The 21,798-nt window shown below is 44.7% G+C and overlaps 1 protein-coding gene across 2 annotated transcripts in view; it reads right to left on the bottom strand.

The window, feature by feature from the left end:
• Window positions 1-16,819: 16,819 nt before the first annotated feature.
• LOC119404190 (calcium-binding mitochondrial carrier protein SCaMC-1-B) overlaps window positions 16,820-21,798 on the bottom strand; it is an 84,083-nt gene continuing 79,104 nt past the window's right edge. For both annotated transcript variants that reach the window (XR_005186219.2, XM_037670768.2), the window contains one exon: window positions 16,820-18,491. Coding sequence is in view for 1 of the 2 variants with exons in the window: in XM_037670768.2 (XP_037526696.1) it covers window positions 18,313-18,491 (179 nt within the window). In the remaining variant the exon portion in view is untranslated. The remainder of the gene's footprint in view (window positions 18,492-21,798) is intronic.

Here is a 21,798-nt window from a genome sequence, read left to right as displayed (position 1 = left end):
TGAGCCCCCACCTCTGCCACATCTTTCATTTCCAAATTGGAACCAGCGTTTTCTTGAGTTAATACATTTGCGACCGTAGCAGAGCTTGAAAGGCAGCTTTGCCGCAATACCGTGGTGTGATGAGGTGAAACATATAATATCTAGGGACCACTTCCAATCGGACGTTGACCGTGTCTTGACAAAGCTCGACCATAACGAAGCTTGAAAGGCAGCTTTGCCGCACTACCGGGGTGTGATGAGGTGAAGCATATTGAAAATCTAGGTACCACTTCCAATCGGACATGGGGTCTTGGCAAAGTTCGACCGCAACGGAGCTTGAAAGGCAGCTTTGCCGCAATACCGGGTTGTGATGAGGTGAAGCATACTGAAAATCTAGGGACCACTTTCAATCGAAAATTGTCTTTTGGCAAAGTTCGACCGTTACGGAGCTTGGAAGGCACCTTTGCCGCAATACGAGTGTGTAATGTGGTGAAGCATATTAAAAATCTGAAGGGGTCATTTTTCAATTGAGCGTTGACTGTATTTGTTTTTGGGAAGCTCGAATAGTAAAATTTCAGTGCGAATCGAATCGAATAGCAAACACTATTCGAAAAATATTCGAAATTTCCAATATTCGCACACCCCTAGTTATATGACTTCGTCTCAGCACCTGCGAAACCTGCGTGGACTCTATTTTTGCCAGCTTTCACTAGCTGAATGGCCTATGTTCATGCCTTTTAGGTAGGTTTCACACACAATGCCATATTGGGGCCCATTCACACCTTTTACATTGGCATTGAAAATAAATCAGAAATTAGCAGGTTCAATATTCTGCCGAGAACAACATCGCATCATCATAAATAACAGTACAGGAAGAGAATGGCTACAGAAAAAAAAGGGGTGGGGAGGGGTGCTGAGATGGTTGAAGCTAGCGTGGGGCCTGCCACTATGAGGTTTGAGACATTACATCCAATGAGTCAATTATTCTTTGCCAAGGTAATGATATACAACTCTCTTGTTGTCTTGTCCATTCATTTACTCTGTTGGAGGTGGTCGTTGGGCATGAAATTAGTGAGATGTTAAAGTTTGGCAGAATCAAGTGCTCGAACATTCCCTATGATTCTTTTATGATTCTTGTTAAAAGGCAAACACTGTTTTCTGGCAAATCAACATTGTCCTTATCATAGACAGCAACAAGGTTGTCAGGTCTAAAAGACAAGAAATAGAAAATTGGGAAAACTAGCCAAATAATAGTCAACTTGAGCCAAGCACAATAAAAGTCGTCAAAAGTAGCCATGCATGTGTGAAAACAACTGTGAGGTTTTTATTTAAATGACTATATGCAAAAGCCTTTTGGCAAAAGTGTAAATAAGTACAGCATGAGCCCTTCAAAATGAGAATTGCCAAGATTCAAGCATAAATTGTCCACTTCAGCAATCATTTCATGCAGAATGATGAAGTTTCTTGCGCTGTTACAAAAAAGAGACTCTCTTCACGCGTCTTGCATGACTATTCTTAAAACGACTAGAAGTAAGTCTTGTGGTGACAATAAAAACTAGTACCGCATAAGTGTGCTCAAAGTCACAGTTCCTGGGATTGACGCATAAACTGTAGTCACTTTAGCAATCATTTCTTGCATGATGATGAAGTCCGAGCAGTTGATATTCCTTAGTCGCAGTTCGTTCCTGATCCTCACAAATGACACAAGCGCTTCGTCAGATATCCACTTGGCTATGTTAATGAGTGCAGAGCGTCGTGCATGCAGAGTGCTTTCGATTGTCCTATTCACTTCCAATAACGGTTTAAAGTCACCTTCAACAATAGGTGGTCTGCAAAATGAGGCCCCATGCGACAGTTTTCTCTTTGTGTAATGCAAGTGCCATATTCAATTTTGGGAGCTTTAAACGCACCTTGGCCGTCATGTTTTGACACCGCATACTTGAACACCAGTGGCTGCCATGTCACCAGATATTGATAATTTGGTTCAAATAGAGGGGACAAGAAAGTAGCCAGAAAGTAGCCAAGCCACTTTTAATGCCGCCGCCAGCGTAAAAAAAGTAGCCAAATTGGTGGAAAGTAGCCAAACCTGGCAACCCTGGACAGCGAGCCACAGTATTTAGTACAGATGTGATGTTTACGGAAGTGGGAAACAAGATGCAAATGAGATGCAGATCTTGAAAACTTGATCCTATCAAGGACTGTTGGCATGTGCTGCTCATAGAGAACTGAGCCAAGACTGTGTTTTCCGAGCAATCCAGAAAGTGACAGTTTTTGTTTATACCCTGTGAAATTGGGAAGGCTTCAAAAAATTTAAATTTCCCTCATACAAACATGGCTAGCTGGTTGTAGTAATCATGTACACTATGTAGATGATGTGCCTGTAGCCACATCTATTTGAACTCTACCACAAAATTCAGAGCATGGGCCTAACAGATAAACTTCCTTCGCAAATGTGAAATAGAAGCCACCATAATGATATTTTTAGGCGATACACTGAGAAGGCAATGAGGATTAATACTGTGAACAGCAAAATAGTAAAAATTCCGAATGCTTACCTGCTGGGAACCAAGAAACAAGCGCACTTTTTTCTTCGACTGGCAAGTTCTTATGAAGATTTGATTTTCTGTTACACTGAGAAGGCACCATCTGTTATTGTTTCCCGGCATCATGGCTTAGCAGCTGTAACATTGCACTGCATCATCTAGCAACAGTTCTCTTGCTTGGAGAGTTAAGATGTTTATAGTTAATAATGTCCATATGTTGCTGTAACCGTTTAGTGTTTCTGTTTGCACATCCACCTCAGTTCTAAAAACAAAGTCTTCAAAAAAAGGGACTTCAAAAGTGGAGTTTTGTTGTGGATGGCTATTTTGTAACATATTCAATGTAGCTGTTGCTCTTGTGGGTAACTACTGCAGTTCGTAGCCATGATTGCGAGGGTAGAATTTTTCTTGTCACCGTTGATATTAGATATGTCACCTCAGTGGTGAAGAAAACAGTGAAGCCAGTTGTGACTCACAATGGAAACGTCCAAGTACAAGCAAGGTACTAACACAAATGGCACTTTTCGTGCAACCATAATTGCTCTGTGAGAAGCTAATCACATAGTATAAAGTTCATACATAATAATAAGATCTCACACACTGTGGGAATTGGTTACATGTTAATGTTATATAAGTAGCTCATTTATTTTGAACACCAGATGGTCGGAATTTCCGGAGCCCCCCAGCCCCCACTACGGCGTCCATAATCATATTGTGGTTTTGGGACGTTAAACCCCAACAATTATATTATATTATATTATATATATATATATATATATATATATATATATATATATATATATAAGTAAAGAAGACTTTTAGGGCTCGTTTTTTTCTGTTAGACATAATATTAATAAGAACTAACAGACAATAATGCCAAGGAAGGTATGTATATGTACTAGTGATGCACAACTATCGATGGTACTATTGATACTATCGATAGTTTCAAATCAACAGCGCGAACTCATTGCGGAATAAACTTGGTTCCCCGCGCGCGTGGTACATAGTGGAGCCGGAGGAGCAAGCTGAGGGGCAAGAAAGTTGACATGCTTGTGTTCTTCAGCGGAGTGCTTCGCTGACACATGATCATAAAGTCAAACTATTCAGCTGTAGCGGAAAGGAAGCCCTTACATGGGGTGGAACTGCGCAGCTTCAGATTTATATTGCATTTGATGATTTCAAAATAAAAAATATTATCAATAACTAAGTTTGTTAATTGTAAGATGTAACTGGTTGCTTTTAAATATGAATTTATTGATGGACATATGCTGCCGTTTTCACTGCGCAAATAATTTTTCTCGCCAAAAATTTGTTCATAAATTAATCGAAGCTGATAGTACACTATCCCGAATATTTTGGCAATTTGGCCAGCCAGCAACAGCATCGTTATTCGCACCACTATGGATAATTTCTCACGTGGTTCTGACGGTGAAGAATGCTGCAGCAAGACTGGGCAATACGAAGCTCTTTATTTGGTCAAACTTGTGCCCAGAAAATCGGAACTCAGGATACAATTAAACGATTCACGCTGCGCACTGATAGCGGCGGGAACACTCGCCGGCCGTCAAGTAACCTGATAATCGGTGGAATGCTTCGCCTTTTATGCATCAGTCATGAAACCTTGTAGCGTTATCGCTGGTGCTCGCGTAAGCTCTCGAATAAACTTGAATTTCGCGTCCGGCGCGTAATCTTAAAATGTCAAAAAATCGCGAAGCTTCTCAAACATTGCGGCGTGGTCTGGGTCAAACGCTGCTAACAGTCTGAGGGGGAAACACGAATACATCAAAACAAAGCAATAGACACGCGTGGAAGTAATACGCTAGTAATGTTACCGATGGTGCTACCGATTCGACTATCCATAGTTTATCGATAGTAGTACTATCGATAGTTTGTTTAAACTATCGATAGTTTCAAAGAAACTATCGATGCTATCGATAGTCAATTTACCGATAGTTCTGCATCACTAGTATGTACACACACACACAAACATGGGTGCTCCGCTATCTTGAAAAATACGCCAATGCACTCTGGTCACTCTGGTACGATGCGACCAAATGCACGTTGCTTACTATCATCTGGAGTCACACTATTTTTTTGTTTTCTGCTTAAATGCCCAATTAGGCATGATTAATTAACTAACTTTTGAAGCAAAGAAGCTAGCCAAAAATTTTATGGCTAAAAATTGTAGATCGGTTTGAAAAATGCCCGATTTGACAGCTCTCGACTTTATATTTGTTAATCATTAGTGTTATTCCGCTTATTGCAGATGCCCGCGAAATACAAAAAAATACGACGTGACATGGCCGCTTAACCGATGGTGCACACACGTACACACACTTTATATATATATATATATATATATATATATATATATATATATATATATATATATATATATACATACAGGGTGTTTCAAGAAATGTGTCCAACCTTCTAAAAAAATCAGGAAAATGCGATGTTTGCTCGGGGCTTTCAGAATTGCTTTTTCTGTAGCGGCAGGAATCTTAAGGTAGTTGAAGGGCCCCTCACCAGGCCACATAGCAAATTTTAGTTAGACGCTGGAAGTTGTTGTGTGCCGAATGAAGAGCAGTATGCCGCAAGAATTTTTCAAATCGGCTCATTACGAGCTGAGAAAAATAATGAAGTGCAGCGGCGCGAAACCATGATGCGAGGAGGCGAGTTTCAAACCCTTGCCACTCGCCCCGTGTAGCCTTAGCAAGCCAAATCCCTTCCCTGCCCTCTTCACTTGACACATACGCATGAACACGTCATGCGCATGCATGGTCACGTGCGCATGACGTGCCCGAGTTAGCCCGAGCACGCGAGCGGCGTTGCACGGCCGCCACCTTTTTTTTTTTTTTTATGTAGCGGCCGTGGGCGTTTTTTCGGCGTTCTCTGTGGTGTACTGCCAGTTTCTGCGGGACGGGCATGAAAGTTGAGACATTTGTACGGGCACGAGAGTGGCGGTATCACGAGCCAGTGCCGCATTAACGTTTACTTGGACGCGGTAGAATAAATGAGCATAATGAGTTCTCGAACGAGCCAGAACATTACTTTCGTTTCCAGGGCTGGCGTCTGCTCGATGCGCTAACCGCGGGGACACGAACGCATGGGAAAGGGAGGCACATATTAGCCCGACATCTCGCTGCAATTCACGAAAAAAAAATGAAAAAGACGCACACATTCCCTTTGTGTGTCTCATTATTTCTCTCAATTTTTATTAATCTATTCAAGCAACAAATTACACAAACTACACATGTCGTGTCAAATAATTATCGCAGTGTCACGTGCTACTGTTGGCGACGTCAGAGCACAGTCGTCTACGTAGAGGAGCGACGTCACAGCACTACCATCTACGTAGGGCCATTTTCTCATGTACGTCATCCCCTCAGTCTCTAAAGCGCGCGCCCGCGAGAGGAAGGGCAAGCAGCGTTCACCTTGAAATTTGACCTATTTCCGCGGCACGTAGCGTTGCAAATTTTGGCAGACGTGATCGTGAACGCCCAGTGTATGCATGCGCTCGTTAGCTCAAAATTGTCAAACCTGGTGAGGGGCCCTTTAAGGACATCATTTAGGACAGTAATTAAGAAAATTACATTAACTTTTTAATTAGTGGCGAGTTGGGTGATTGTGTCAAATGGGAGAATTGAAGCTCTTCATGCGAGGAACCCCTCCGAGCTTTGAGATTTTGAAAAAAATATATATACTATATAACACACACACGATGCGACATCAGCCCACAGACGTCGCCCCCACACATCTGATATACTTCCGGAGCCCCTGATGGTGCATTCTAGACAAAGCATCTCAAGGTGCGAGCTATCACAGGGAAGGAACACGAGAAACTGGCATGTGACACGTGCATCAAGTGTCTCAGTGAACTAGTTAGCTTTGGCATGAGAGGAATACATATGTGATTATGGTGTTGCGGCTGGAGCATTGGGCTTGGAATCATCAACGAAAACCTGTTAGTGTTCGTCCGCTGCTTAATTTTTTCTGTTAAGAAGAAATTGAAAGTGATACTCTCAGATAAACAAGGACAGTTTTGTGATTTCATCAGACAGCCACTTTTCAGAAAAGACAAATGCCATGATCAAGAAAAAAACTTTGAACAAGCATCAGAGAAGGCAACCAAAGTAAAAAAATAGACGCTGCAGTTACTGTGGAACTGAAGACGATTGCAGTGGGTGTAAAAAAAAAGCACAGTGTCATCACAACGGCCTGTATTCACATTTACTGATAAGGAACTACAACAAAAGAGATTGTGGAAGGAATGCAGCTTGACATCATCTTTGTCATGAAGATGCACAGGACAAACATATATGCAAGAGTGTCCGAGAAAAACAACTGGCTTGAGGTGGCTTACAGTTTTCTGCAATTAGAGCTTTCCAGCCCAATATTGAAGAACCATTTTGCATACCTAACTCCCAGACCGTGTTTAATCTTCGCAATGCAGGCGACTCTGCTGCAGTGAGCATCAACGTCTAGGAGCTGTATTACTCACAACTGCACAAGGAGTTAATAGAAAGTGTGAAAATTTGCATCACCCAGTTCAAGGACAAAATGGAGTGACAGTGGAATGCTCCTTAGAAATGCCGATTTTCTCTCTACAGCTCACATTTGTGAGTGCCAGCAAGGACCTTTATGCAAGTGTTTGCACAGGCTCTTCTGTAGTTCCCTTTTGAAGTGACATTTTTGACTGATGTGTAAACAGAATAATATCGAAGCAAACAACAGGCAGCCGAGCACATCTTTCATTAAATTGACGATTATCTGGTTTTTTGTACATAAGGATAACTACAACCAAAAGGTTATCATGTCGAACATATTTCAAGAGCGCTCCTTTGGTTTAATGACTTAGACTGAGTAGGGCATTAATGTATTCCAGTTTTAGGACACTGGACTCTTTTCTGCCAAGCCATATGTCTGTTGACCTTACAACCCATGAATCAAGAAACCTGTTAAGACCTTACTGCCACTCCAACTTCAATATAGATGGCATTGTGGTCTCTTGTCAACACTCTATTCTCCCTACATCTTGTATGCACAAGCTTGAGATTAGTTTTCACACTCAGATAGCAAGGCTAGAATCGGCCAGATGCCCCAGCCATGTAATAAACATGACCCGAGGTGCTATTGCCCATTATAAAAGGCACCACTAAGAGCACTGATGGTTCTGACATATAGGCACAAATAAAACATTTTTTCCAGGCTGCTCGCAAGGGCCCAGGACGTGGCCTCAGCTCAAGGCATTCTGGACTATAAGCCTGTCCAAAGCCACATTCACAAAATAAAGATTTATCCTTTCTCTCTTGCACAGTGATGATGTCTGTGGGATCAGGCACAACGAATGATTCAGGTCGTGCAAGACTGCTTCCAAGTGCCACTAAGTTGTGGGAAGTCGTGCATCGACCAAGGTGGCTGTTCTTTTAACAATGAACTCAGGGAGCATGAATTATCCCTGTATAATTCTGCATAGTGTCATGTGGTGGATGGCAGCAGGAGCTCTGCTGACAGACGCCCAAATCCTAACAGCAGATTATAACACAAAACTAACAGAGGAATTAGAGAACCATTTCATACTAGGAGCATAACCACGAAACACAAAACCTCTATAAAATGTTTTATAAAGGTTTTGCATTTCGCGGGTAGCCGGTCTTCCATCTCATTCACCAATGAAAAATTACACCATCTCCCGCTAAACGGGACCATGAGGCGATGCGAAGCCGGAGCACTTGCACGATCGCGTTCCGTTGGCGTTCGTTTGGCATGCTACCGACCTTGCGTCGTGGAACGCGAAGAGGGACGCTACGCGCGTCGTATCTTCCATCTAGCCTGGCCGTTAATTCTCACAGGGCGAGCGGGGAACGCGGTCGACAGGCGGGCTAGAGGGGGGCAGCGTAGGAGAGGAGAGAGAAGGGGAGCGGACGCGCATGCGCTCGAGCTCATCGCGGCGTTGCGCAGGAGAGAATTTCGGCATGTCTAGCCCGCGTTTCAGAGGAAGAGTGGAAAGAGGAATGGGAGGGGGAATGGGAGAGGGGAAAGGGAATGTGGAGAGGAGAGTGGGAGGGAAAGTGGAGAGGGGAAGTGGAGAGGGAAAGTGGGGAGGGGAAGGGGAGAGGGGAGAGGAGGTGTGTGGAGAGGGTATGCGCATGCGCAGTAAGGGTGGTCACGCCGCACACCACCACCACCACCGCCGGATTGAGCTCGACCTTAAGATACTTCGCATCTAAAAATTTGCACAATCCATTGAGTGTCTAGTAACAGCTAAGTGTAAGTAAGCATAGGCAATCAGGGTTTCTTTGTTTCTTTTTTGGTCATTTGCCATTTTCATTTCTCGAGTCCCTTGTTTTGTCACCACTAGGCGGCACTGCAGACAATGAAGTGTATCAGTGCAAGTTTTTCCTGAAATAAATAAGTTGAGAGCATAATTGTGCTTGTGTTTTTGTTCCCTTCTTCATCCTTGTGTTCTTCACTTATCCATATGAATAAGTATTTTGCCCAGCAGTCAGTTGTTTAGTGATGCAAGCATTGCCTCGAAGAGCACGGCCATGTGCGTACTGCTGCTGCCCAGTTGTAATTCCACGAGTAATCACATTTTCCCAGGTAAAAAGCCCAGATGACCTCTATAGAGCTCGTTTTAATTTTAAATTTGTGCTGAGGCATTAATTTATTAGCTTAAGTTAACAGATTTTTGGTAACCAGGAACTCGCTGCCAATTACTGGATGGCCCCCACTGATAACATGGTTCCAGCAGAACTACCCTTTTGTTTCAGGACAGCTTTCTTTTTCGTAATATTACTTCATCCCTTAGAAGTCCTCTTGGAAACATTGTCTTTTTCATTCTTTAGTCATCCTTTCTTCTGCTTCACACTTCCAAGAAAGGAATTATTTGCAAACATAATTCTTGCTTTCTCCATGTGGCCACCAGAGCCGTGTAACACAGTATCAGTAAAGAGAAAATGATGCGATTGTATGCATTAAACTGGCCTTCATTGATTGGTGGAATTCAACTGGAATATGCAGGAGCGGCTAAAGTGAATTGAGAACGTGCTCACACTATTCAGGCATCAGCAGTGCTTTATACACGTTTTCCGTGATAAAATGGTTGACTTGCATGCAAACCGGGTGTCCGCACAACAGACATATGCTTGCTCTTGATGGTGGCAGAAAAATTTCGGAGGTGGTGATGTATCGCATGCGGCGGAAGGATGACAGTATAAATCCCTTAAACGCTTGTTTAAGATATTAATTATGCATTGCTGGACTGTTGACTAAGTTAACATGAGCATTTGAGCTGTGTAGTACAGAGGTACAACAGACGAAATAGGATTTGGAGCAAGTTTTGGTGCAGCAAAATGTTGCTTTTGGAGCACAAAAATCCAAATTTGGAGCAGGTTGCAAAAAAAGAAACCTGATTTTTTTAGCCCAAAATCCCAAATTTGGAGCAGTATAACAAAGAAGGCTTACTTTTAGAAAAGAAAACAAAAATATGTACAAACCATTCAACATCAGCTAATTCGTGCACACTGCTATTTCAATAAAAGCAGTGATGCTACCGAGGACTTCTGATTTGGAGCAATTTTTGGAGCAACAAAATTTCCGTTTTGGAGCACTTTGAAGCAGCAAAATTTTCATCTTAGAGCACTCTGGAGCAGATAATTTTGCATCTGGGAGCACTCTGGAGCAGCGAATTTTACATCCTAGAGTGCACTACAGAAGCATATTGCAATAACATTCAAGCACCGGAATATGACTATGGGGCTCTTATGAAGGCTAGAAATATTTCGATTCATTGCAAATCTCATGGAAAAGATCATCTCAGGAGAACTTCATATTTCACTCGCAAAAAAAAAAAAAAGGCTCATGCAGTTGAGTATTCTGGATTAACCTCTTTGGCGATTATTTTCGACACTAGCAAATAAACAGAATACCGGATCAATAAAATTGCACTTTATGAAATAACACTCTAAATACATCTATGTGGTTATCAGCAGGCATTGTAGACAAACGCCGAGATGTACAGCAGTGCCTCAATGCCAAAGAGCCAAACTATCCCTAATGCATTCCCCTAAGAAAACTCCAAGGCGAAAGCCAGGTTCTTTTTCTTCTCGATCGACGGGTTGATCCCCCCCCCTCCTTGTCTGCAAGCTATCTGCACCTCACCTGGTTTTGCGCTAGCTCCATGATCGGCGCACCAATCACGGAAGCAGTGTAAAGCGACGATGTCATGTGATGGCGTCATCACGTGACATCACGATATATGACGCCATGATGACGTCACAAGTTTTGACGACCTATGACGTGATGATGACGCCATCACATGATTATATTTTTGCATCAATCGACTGACCCCGCCGATGGTCAATTTTCGTGTTTGTTAAAGCATCTGAGGCTTTCGCATTAATATTGCGTATTGAACGTTAACAACCTGGCCTTACATACCAAACTGTCCTCCACCATGTCACCTCTTTGCTATGCGCGAAAGAGCTTCGCTGATCATCCACTTCACAGAATGAAATGGCTCCTCAACTTTTTTAAAATGTTTATTGTGATAATTATATGGACACTCTCCGCGGATTTTTGCCGTCGCCATTGCCGTAATGTTCTGTATAAAGACCAAATTATTAACATCACCACGCGCATTCTAGCCACGGGTAAAAGCTCGCGAGCGCTGGCGACGAACGCGGCTGAAGCGGAGATTAAACTAGCCGGCCGTCTGTCTCCGTCGCACGGACAGCGCATGAGATAACATCTTCCCGCGTGCGGGCCTGCCGTCGATTGCTCATCAAACAGAGAGGAAACGCCCCGCCCGTCTTTCTTAAGGAGCATGAAAGGACGCCAGGGGAGCGGAAGGGGGGGGGGGGGGGGCAGGGGACCGCATCGTTCGAAGGGCGCAGTCGCTAGCGCGCGCGCTATCTCGAGGCATCAGGATACGGCTCGTAAACTTGCTGTGCTCTCAACGCTTACTTCGTGTTTAGAGAACTTGGAGCAAGAAAACGCTTCGGTTCCTGGAGCTGCCATATTCCCTTAAAGGGGTGGTGCCACCAAATTTGTGGCTTGCGCATTCTTTGCTGTAAGCGTTTCCTATAGCTCCAGGAGGCATGATGCACGTACCAAGATTCATGTATTCTCGCTAAATAACTTAATATCGCCTTTTGATTTGGACAACTTTCGGTTTCGGTTTCTGGGCGCCGAGGTTGGGCAGTGACGTAGAAGTGTAGGAGGCGTGGTCACGTGGCCACACAAGGCTGTGACGCACATAGCCAGGAAGCGATCGAAACTCGGGGAGTGATGTAGCAACCGATGCTTTGCCGGTACTACAGTGAACTAGAATGTATTCTAGTTCATTACAGCCGGTACGTACGTTGCGGAAGTGGCGGAGGTCCGGAGGTCACTCACGTTACTACAGCAGATTTGGTGTGACGTCACTACAACTTTCGTTGCCCATCCTACAGATCTACGTCACTGTTGGCGCGCTAGCGATGGGTTTCGATCGGGAGAATGGGCATTTAGGTACACTTTGGAAGTGAATTAAAATATATTCTAAACGTTTGCTGTGTCCGACACTTCGTGTGGAATGTCCTTGCATACAGAGGAAACCCACAACAGGCTTGTTATAGCCTCGAAATTTGATGGCACCACCCCTTTAAACCAGTGTTTTGTTGAGTTACGCGAGATCGGATACAAAAGAGTTAGCTGATAGCCTTACTTCGTTCAACAATACAATTTGTTGGTATCGCATTCATTGCTTCGCCCTTAAGCGAAACTGAGTTTTTTTAACCGTCAGCTATTCACCCCCGAAAGCGAGGGGGCGGACGTGTAACATGGGGTAGCCGCTTCACTGTGGGCTGTCAGCGACGGGCCCGCGCATTTGCGGCTGCTCCGACCAGCAGATATGCTTTTTATTAATGAGATGACATTTTTAAAAAGCAAGCGAAAAATTCGAATTGGAACCCTAGCACGTGAGCTCGAAAGGGCAGGGCCTTTAGGGGGTATTTACCGCACAGTGATTACAAACCCGGACCACTCGGACGTGCTGGTATAAGCAATTACGAAAAAGCTCTTCCGAATGAAGATCCACGGATAAAGTATATCTGAGGAAAAGTGCATGTGAACGCGTTTCCACCGTTCGCGTGCTCTTAGACGCGAAGCAAGGAAAATTCGATATTGTCCCATATATCTACTGCTAGCGATCCCAGATTTCATTCCGCGATGTCCGGAAACAGAAGTGACAGACATTTTAGCAGCACACATGTAGTTGTTACTGAACATTGCTTTCCTTACGTGCCGTGCGACGCTTGAAACGAGCTATCAGCAGCGTTTCTAGAACAGACGACGTCCGCCGATGAATCGCCGTCGCACTTTCTCGCTACCGAGAGGCCTAGACGTCACGAGCCTCTGCGGAGAGCGCGTTTTGCTGTCGAGCCGACTTGCAGAACAGAAGCTGCGTCGGCACCGTGCTTGGCATTGTGGCTTATTCGGGACGCACGCCCGAGCGCTATTTATTCAGCTTAATAATTCTTGGTCCATGATTGCGACTTATTGGCAGCCCCAAGATCGAAGCTGCACATGTTATGACGCGCCGGCCGGTGCGATTGCCGGTGATAGACGCCCCCAAACCCGAGACTTTGGCGCAGTTTGGCGCAATTTTCGTCGATATTATCAGGATGGCGCAGTAAATACAATTTGGCGCACTTTGGCGCAGTTTGCGCAGGAGTGGAATCACTGATAAAAGCAGTGTGTTGAGCCACCCCACAGTGCGAACAATGACTAAGTCCACATCAGCATTTGCAGGGCCTGTCAAATAATTCGACAGGCACTGGAAATGCTAATGTGGACCTGCGAACCTGGCAACCTGGAAATTTGGGAGATTCGTAAAGCAGGAGCAAGTGAGGGTAGCGAAAAAAGAAAACTGGCATACGCTTTTGTCTATTGTTTCTCAAGGCCGCAGAAACGCCATACACAGCACGATTGCCAATAATTTTTTAGACGTCAACGATCATACTAGTACTCGTAATTACAGGGCGCGTGCACGAATGAGTAATTAAGGAACAAAATGTGCTGTGTCCCTGACAGCTAGTACTAATAGCCCCTTCTAAATCTCAGTATGCTTTTCCGCAGGACACCAGTGTACTGCGGCAAAAGTGGCTTAAAAAGCGTTCTGCAGGCAATAAAACAAGCATAAGGAAATTTGAGAACTACTGTCCTTTTCTATTGTGATAGCAACTATATGGACACTCTCGACAAATTTTTGCCATCATCTCCAGTATAAAGTCCAAATTGATAACATATCCCTGTGCATAGTATGTTCTACCGTGGGTAAAAGTGCGTGAGTGCGTGCGAAGAACGCGGCTGAAGCAGATATCAAACGAGCCAGCCCATCTCCATCGCTCGGAGGGCGCATGTGATAACCCCACTGCTCGGGAAGCCTGACATCGAAGCACAGAGGAAACGCCCCGCCCGTCTTGAACGTGCATGAATAGACACCAGAGGGGACGGGGGGGCTGTCGCTCGAGCAGCAACTTTTGAACTTCGATTCTAAGGGCGCGGTCGCGATCGCTGGCGCGCGCGCTATCTCGGCAGCCATCAGCGGGCGGCTCGTATATCCTGCTACGTCAGGGGCGGATCCAGGCGCTTGCTTTGGGGGGGGGGGGGGGGGCGGTTGGTTGTTGGGGGGGGGGAGAGGGGGGAGGGGGGCGTTGCCCAACTTTAAAACTTCACGTTAGTAACCAAATGCTCATTATTTTTGTTCTCAGTTGCATTGCTCAGTGCCATTTCATTATCTAAAATTTCGCATATTTCCGCTAAACATTGGGGAACACGTATCAGTGTTGTTGGTAAGAGGAGGGTGAAAGAGGGAAGGGCAGGCCACCTGCTCGATAAATGAGTATTCCCACAACGGCGAGCTCTAGTATTCCTTGAACGTAGTTTCGGAGTAAGCCTCCCTTTGTTACCCCGCCTCCTCCTCCCCATTGCCTTTTTTTCTGGCCGGTCGTGTTGCCAGAAAATGCCCTTTCTATCTCCGCAGCCTAAGGACGGTCAAACGGAGCTTTCGGAGTCGCGCTCGATTATACCCCGCGCACGTGCTCTCAGAGGCTTGCTCGGTACTTCGGCGAATATAATTCACAGCACCACTGCCTGCCTTCCTTCTTTTTTTTTTTTTTTTTGGACCAGCCGCTGAAGGTTGACTAAAAGGTAACTTGTTCTGCACGCTTTGTGGGACCACGGCCGGGCTAGACTGCACGTGCGCGCTCAAGCGCGCACGTGCAGTCTAGCCCGGCCGTGGTGGGACGAAAGATGCCAGTTTGAATGACACAGAACAGACTCCTGTCTCTGAGAAAAAGATCGGAGAATTTGAAGACCCCTCGCTTTGCTGAAGAGCTGATGGCCCTGGGAGTGGGGAGGAAACTTTAGCTCGCTTCCATAAAGGCAGCAGTTGCTTTAGCAAAATAGTTGAGGCTTGTGCTCGTCGGTATTTGAAAGATGCAGGACGCAGAAGAAATCTTTTCTAGAAAGCCTGTTTAGCTCTTAACAAAAGCGCTGGGCTGTGTGAGGGGTGCTTCCCTAGTCTCGGATTGGGATGGACACAGCGACCACCTGAAAAAATTCTACGTTCTGAAAAATGGCCTTCGGTGAGGTGAAAAGCGGGTTGGCTTATAGCTTTGGGGGGGGGGGGGGGGGGGGGCGATCGCCCAATCGCCCCCCCCCCCCCCTGGATCCGCCACTGTGCTACGTGCTGCGCTCTCAATGCGAAGACACTGTGCAGAAAGAGCATCTTTCCCAGGAACAACGCCGTATTCTCTTACACCAACGTTTTGCAGTTACGCGAGATTGCTGCCAGCCTCACTTCGTATAGCATTACAATTTGTTGCTATCGCATTCATTGCTTCGTCCTTCCGGTGAAACTGACTTTTTTCTTTTCTTTCGCGGGGGGTTAGGGTATGCGCGTCTGTATTGGATGACGATGCCCACACTGCAGATGACCAACGCGGCCTCCATTTCTCGCTCCAATTTGCGTAACTGAGAAAATTTTAAGCTGGTCGGGCATTTTGGCACAGCGTGGCGCAATTTCAACAATTTTCACGGTTTTGGCTCAGCTTGGCGCAAAAATAAGGAACTGTATCAAATTGGCGCAATTGGCGCAGCTGTTGCATCCCTGGTAGTATTATTGCACTGCATGCAGCAGGGCATTTGGGAATTTACAATCTCGTGTCAAGACACACAGAAAAGATTCACACACAGCACAGTGCTTGAGATTGTAAATTCCCAAATGCTCCGCTGCATGCAGTGCAAAAATACTACACAGCTCAAATGCTTATGTTAGCCTAGTCTTCAGATTATGGGGTGGCCTTTACAATCTTCCATGCGCTGCGCTGGCAGAGTTTGCTGAAAAGCAGAGCTTAGACCCAACCACGGATCCCCAGTGGACCCAACTGCTCAGCAAAGAAGTTGAGAAAAAGCACTGCTAAGGAGGAGAGCAACATTTAACCACCCGTAGCTTCCTTCATGTGCTTCGCTTAAATTATGGTGTGGATGATTTGATAATATTGTAGCCTGGCAATTATTGTGAGCTGCTCATACATTTTATAATGCAGGCTGTACTCTCCTTGTCATCTTTAAGCTGGAGGGGCCACCTATAGTTCTCTGGAGCAGTACAAGTGGTAGCGCAAGTGGGAGAAGTGCGTTGGCTACTTTTCATGAAACTTTTAGACAGTGTAAAACATTGTTAGATACCAGCTTGGGAAGGCACGGCTTTAGCTTTTGTGTAGAGCAGTGTAACTGTAGCAAAACACACAAGCTGAAATCTCTTCCACTGGAACTTATGCATGCAGCTTTGTGCAAGTTAGCTTTCCTATTTTGGGTTTTCATTTTGTAACGGGCACTGTCAGGGAATGAGGGAGGGGGGGTAGCATAGGGCTGGCTATATGGTGCCCCCCCCCCCCCTAATGAGGGACCCTATGCACTTGCATATGGAGTGTATAGGATTTCATGCTGTTCCTGTGCCTTGTATGCTGATGTGTCACCAAAATCCGCAGGACATCTTTCAATGGGCCATTGTAGGCAGCCCGCTGATGTTTCTTTTGCACAGACCCAGATTGTAATTGCATGTTTTGCTTGTATGTGCGTGTTATCTTCTATTGAATATTGGACCAGACGCAAGTATTTTCAGGTTTCATGTGACCTTGTACTAACGAGGTTTTTGACTATCAAGATCCCAATCCATCTTCTTAATGGTGAAGCGAAAAGCAGTCAATAAAGGTTACTGTTCAATACCGATACAAGGAAGCTCTGCACTGTTCAAAAGAGAAATGAAGCATCTTTATTCATATCGGAAATGTACAGTGATCTAGAAAATGACAGTTCATAGTTCACAGAACTGGCAACACTTGGCCAGAATGCCACAAGCCTGTTAAGGAAATGAGCCCATACAGCCAAGCATTGTCTTGATGAAGGTGCATGCAAAGTGGAAGAGAAACATCAGTGCAGTTTCCAAATTTTGGAATTCAATAATTATTTTCTTCGTCTTAGCAGAAGCACTGAGACAGTTCTGGAATGAACAATAGAGAACATTCAAGCTTGAAAGGCTACTTCAGTAAAGAAGCTGTAGCATCAAAAAGACATTTAAATTGTAAATACATATTACCATGCAAGAGCATACGTTCATGCTTAGAGCGCTTAGGCATTGCAAAGTATAAAGGGGCAATGTCTTGCCATAGTCTAGGTATCAGCAACATTCAGTCTCGGAGAGACCTTAGGCAAGGCTGTACACAGCTCAAAAATAAATAATATAGCTTCTGCAGCATAGAAAACTAACCATACTTCACAAATGCCCAAACTAACTTTGATAATCTCTAGAGAAATATAGAACCCTGGGGGACATACAATTTCCCAGACGTGCAATATCTGCTTGGAGCTCTCTCTGACAGTTTGTTTGCACCAACAAAATAAGGACTGTATGTACAGAATCCAACTACATATTTCTCACATGCAGACATTTGCCCTGCATTGACAGCAGTATGCAAAAGCTCGAAAAAACATTAACAAGTGTACTGGTGCAAGCCTGGATGCAGGCAGCCTGTCCTCACATTATCACAGCGATGTGCATCAAAGCTAAGCCTTGCATGTGGCGTAAGTAAAATAAAAAAAAAAGGGGGGGGGGAGGTTGCCAGACAACAGTACCTCTCGAACTGTTATGCACAAGTCTCAGCTCAAAGATGATATAACTTGCCAAGACTGGGCACTTTGTTAAAATCAAGATCACCGGTTCAACAAGAGTACATAGATGCATACCTAGTAATAGGTGACATTGGAAATATATGTATATTAGCAAAGGCCACACGAGCCTTCACTACGCACCCGTGTGCTTCCCTTTACAATATTCCTAAATGATGGGCGAGCCTGACCACAGTGCAATGCAATTCCTTCCCTATGTCCAGGCCACTTTACATGCAGCATGCTTGCAAGGATGGCAGGAAAAAGTTGCATGACTGTGGATGCAAAATAAATGATGCATGATCACAGTGGAAATTTTCAATTGCCACAAAAGCCACCCTACGTGCTGGAGAAATAGGTAATTAGGTGGTCTGCAGAAACAAGCATACGGCCACTAATAGAAAACAAGTCATAATGTACAAATAAAATAAAACCTGCATGAGAGGCAGCACATTCTTTTCACTAGTAAGACAGCTGCACTTCAAGCACAGACAACTCTGCTCCTAGCAGACAGGCAGCAAAACTATAAAAAAAAAGAACGATCTACTTCAAGATATATCTAAATTAAAATAAGTTCTCATGTCATGGTGACACCCAAGGCTCTACGTGAGTGTTCATAAACAACATAGCTAATGCTGACTGCAGGAGCCACTTTCATGAAGTTTGGAGTGATGCCACGATAAAGGCCACTGAAGCCTTCAGTGCGGACGATGCCTTTGATGAGTCCAATCATGGAGGTCCGCTCGTGTTTTCCATCTGCAGTACATGAGACACATCAACACCTCAATTCGATTACCTTACATGAGATAATGGAGTATTTTCTGCTGTTGTAAATGCAGAAAAAGATCAGTTTTTGAAAGACTAAAAGACGAGTTCGACAAATCATCTCAAACTTGAGCACCTCTCGGCTTTTGGTGAACAAAACCACAAAGCTGGAAACAAAATATATAATTAAGCATAGGTTAGAAACTTAACTTTCTTATATATAAACTTGTCAAAGGTCTTGTCAAATATAAGATCTATGGCTATTGAGATAAACTAGTGCTCACTGTCAGCACATTACAGCTGGTCACAGGTCACAACTGATATGAAGTCTTTCTAGCTACTTGTTAAGTTGCTGCTTTTGTTGCTATCAGTACACACCATAACAAACTACTGTCCTGTTCTTGCCTATTTGCCACACTTGCTTGAATTCCAAAAGCACACACAAAGAGAGTGCTGTTCACTTCTTTTTCGCTATGCACACTCAGAGTGTGCTTGGATTTCAGAAAATAGAATATCATTTAAAAACATACCATCACTCAGGTGCTGAAAGACATGTAATCGCACTATTTAATGCTCATGTCTTGCAGAAGATGACAAATGGCATACATCTGGTAGATGAAATGCCTAGCAGGAATTGAATTTCTACAAGCTAGAACTATACTAATGCTGAATTTCTGCTTGTGAAAGTAGCACCATCTTGCTTCTCACCATCTTAGAGACAAACAAGAGCACTCATTTTTCATTGACATGACTACCAATGCATGTCATTGACTAGTGCTATTTCAGCCACACATGCTGAGTTTACATGAAAACTGACGAGCAGGATTACAAAAGAAAAAAGAATAGAAAAATAAACTGCCACACAGCTTCTTTGAAACTTACCACTTACATACTACACAAAAAACAATTACGCCATCTCCCACAAAAGGGAACCATGTGGGGATGTGAAGCAGCGCATAGGTATACTTGAAAGTTCTGTTCATCACGGGCACCTTGCCCAATGTTAACGTGTCCTTGCAAGTGGAGCACACCACGAATTCACTGTAGTTGCTATTGCTGTTACTTGTCCCGAACTCTTGTTGGAGCACGCCACGCGGGTTCATCGCCACGCCACGCGGGAGCACGTGGGTTCATCGCGTGTCTGCAGAATCTCGTTCCCCGATGGCATCACGTGATTGCTGAGAGAGTGTAAGGGGGGAGGCCACAGCGTCTTACCCAGCCCCTTACACAGGCCCGAACGTGCTAGCGCGTTCCAGCACACATGGTTCCCTTTAGTGGGAGATGGCGTAATTTTTTGAAAACGGTGCCGTTGCGCTGGCGCCATAGCGCCGTTGCGTAGGAGAGTGCAACGGAGCGAGCACGCATCGCATTATATACGAGCGCACAGCTTCCCCGGAGAGAGAGAACGGGAGAGGAGAAACGAAGCGGAGGCTTGCGCTCACACCACCTGCGCTGGAGGAGGATGAGGCGGAGAGTTGGCGCATGCGCAGTGGGGGAGCGGACGGACGCCAATGGAGGGACGGACACAGTCCCGAGCAAAAGCTGCTTCGCATCGAATGTATGCATGCTGCCAGACAAACATCAGAAACAAACTTAGGTTAATTGTAAGTGAATGAGGATCACTACAGCTCTTGACAACCTAAGAATGCCGTGGTAAATAGAGTACTGTCCAATTTGACATGTTTCATATATACATGCACTAGCCAATTTATGTGCGCTCATTTCCGTGATGTCACGACAGAGATGAACTTGTTTCAACGTGGATACAGTGAGGTTCTGTAGGCGCTGCCACCAAGTATGGGTAAGGTAAAAAGTGATCCTGTGGCAATCGTCATTTTGTGTTTGTGTGCTCATTAGATTGAATGAATGAACTTGTTTCAACATGGATACAGTGAAGTTTTCTCGGTACTGCCACCAAGTATGGGTAAGGTCGAAAGTGATCCTGTGGCAATCGTCATTTTGTGTTTGTGTGCTCATTAGAATGAATGAATGAACTTGTTTCAACATGGACACAGTGAGGTTCTGTTGGCACTGCCACCAAGTATGGGTAAGGTCGAAAGTGACCCTGCGGCAATCATCATTTTGTGTTTGTGTGCTCATTAGAATGAATGAATGAACTTCTTTCAACATGGTTACAGTGAGGTTCTGTTGGCACTGCGACCAAGTATGGGTAAGGTCGAAAGTGATCCTGTGGCAATCGTCATTTTGTGTTTGTGTGCTCATTGAATGAATGAATGACCTTGTTTCAACGTGGATACAGTGAGGCTTTGTTGGCACTGCAACCAAGTATGGGTAAGGTCAAAAGTGATCCTGTGGCAATTGTCATTTCGTGTTCGTGTGCTCATTAAAATGAATCACTTCCAACTTGCCTACTCAGGGAGCAGTGATAATGCTGTTTTGGAGCAGCTTTGGAGCGGTAAAAGGGGAGTTTTGGAGCAATGCAAGTTAGTTTTGGAGCACATTTCTAGGGTAAAACATCATTGTTAATTGAAATTTCTATTTCTGGTAAACACAAAAAAATCAAATGCTTTTTACTAAACATTGAACATTGATGAAACGACCATACTTGCCACAAATTAATACGTTTCCATGATTAAAGCATCACAGCTTGCGCAGCAGTAACTAAGATAAAACAAGAGATAAGCGATGCTTTGGATAGCTACACTTGACTACTGTAAAATTTCGAGCAAGCGCCGTTTCAAATTTCACTCCCAATTACATTTTCACGCTGTCCCGGGAGAGCACAGCACCCCCGCTCCCCCACGTCCTTTCTTCTTACCCCAATTATGGACACGTCAATGCTACAGTAGCCTCCTTGAATCCCATCCAATCCTGCTTAGCAGCCCAATCTCTAAGTGTCTGCGGGTGAAATGTGTTGTAAAAATTTGATTCTTTGTTCTCCTGAATAATGATCGCCCCCCGCACTTAGCGCAAAACACCCATGACGATATTCAGGGTCCCGTGAGCAAAAGCATGACCTTCGAGATCTCTATTCCAAGATCGTAACTATGACGATGTAGTCAGCTAGCGTAAGGCCTTCGAGACTGGTGTTTCTTGCTTAGCGCTGCTGCGTTGGCACATCATCGGAGCTGCTTCCATGTCATGCTTCCCGCGGTTTGATCGCGTTGCCGTTGCGTTTCTTGTGCTTGAGGGCCGTTGTTATGCATCGTGCCACGAAGGAAAGGGGGAAGACTTCTGAGGAAGTCAGCATGCATCTTTTTCTTTTTTTCTTTTTCGGAGCAATATTTGCCGCCGCCATCTTGAATTTACGTGCCCTTCCGGGAATCAGTCCCCCGCC

This window comes from Rhipicephalus sanguineus, chromosome 1 (genome assembly GCF_013339695.2).
Source record: "Rhipicephalus sanguineus isolate Rsan-2018 chromosome 1, BIME_Rsan_1.4, whole genome shotgun sequence".
In the NCBI taxonomy this organism is placed as follows: domain Eukaryota; kingdom Metazoa; phylum Arthropoda; class Arachnida; order Ixodida; family Ixodidae; genus Rhipicephalus; species Rhipicephalus sanguineus.
The sequence above is the reverse complement of the archived record's forward strand: the minus strand, read 5'-3'. Positions and strand labels throughout refer to the sequence as shown.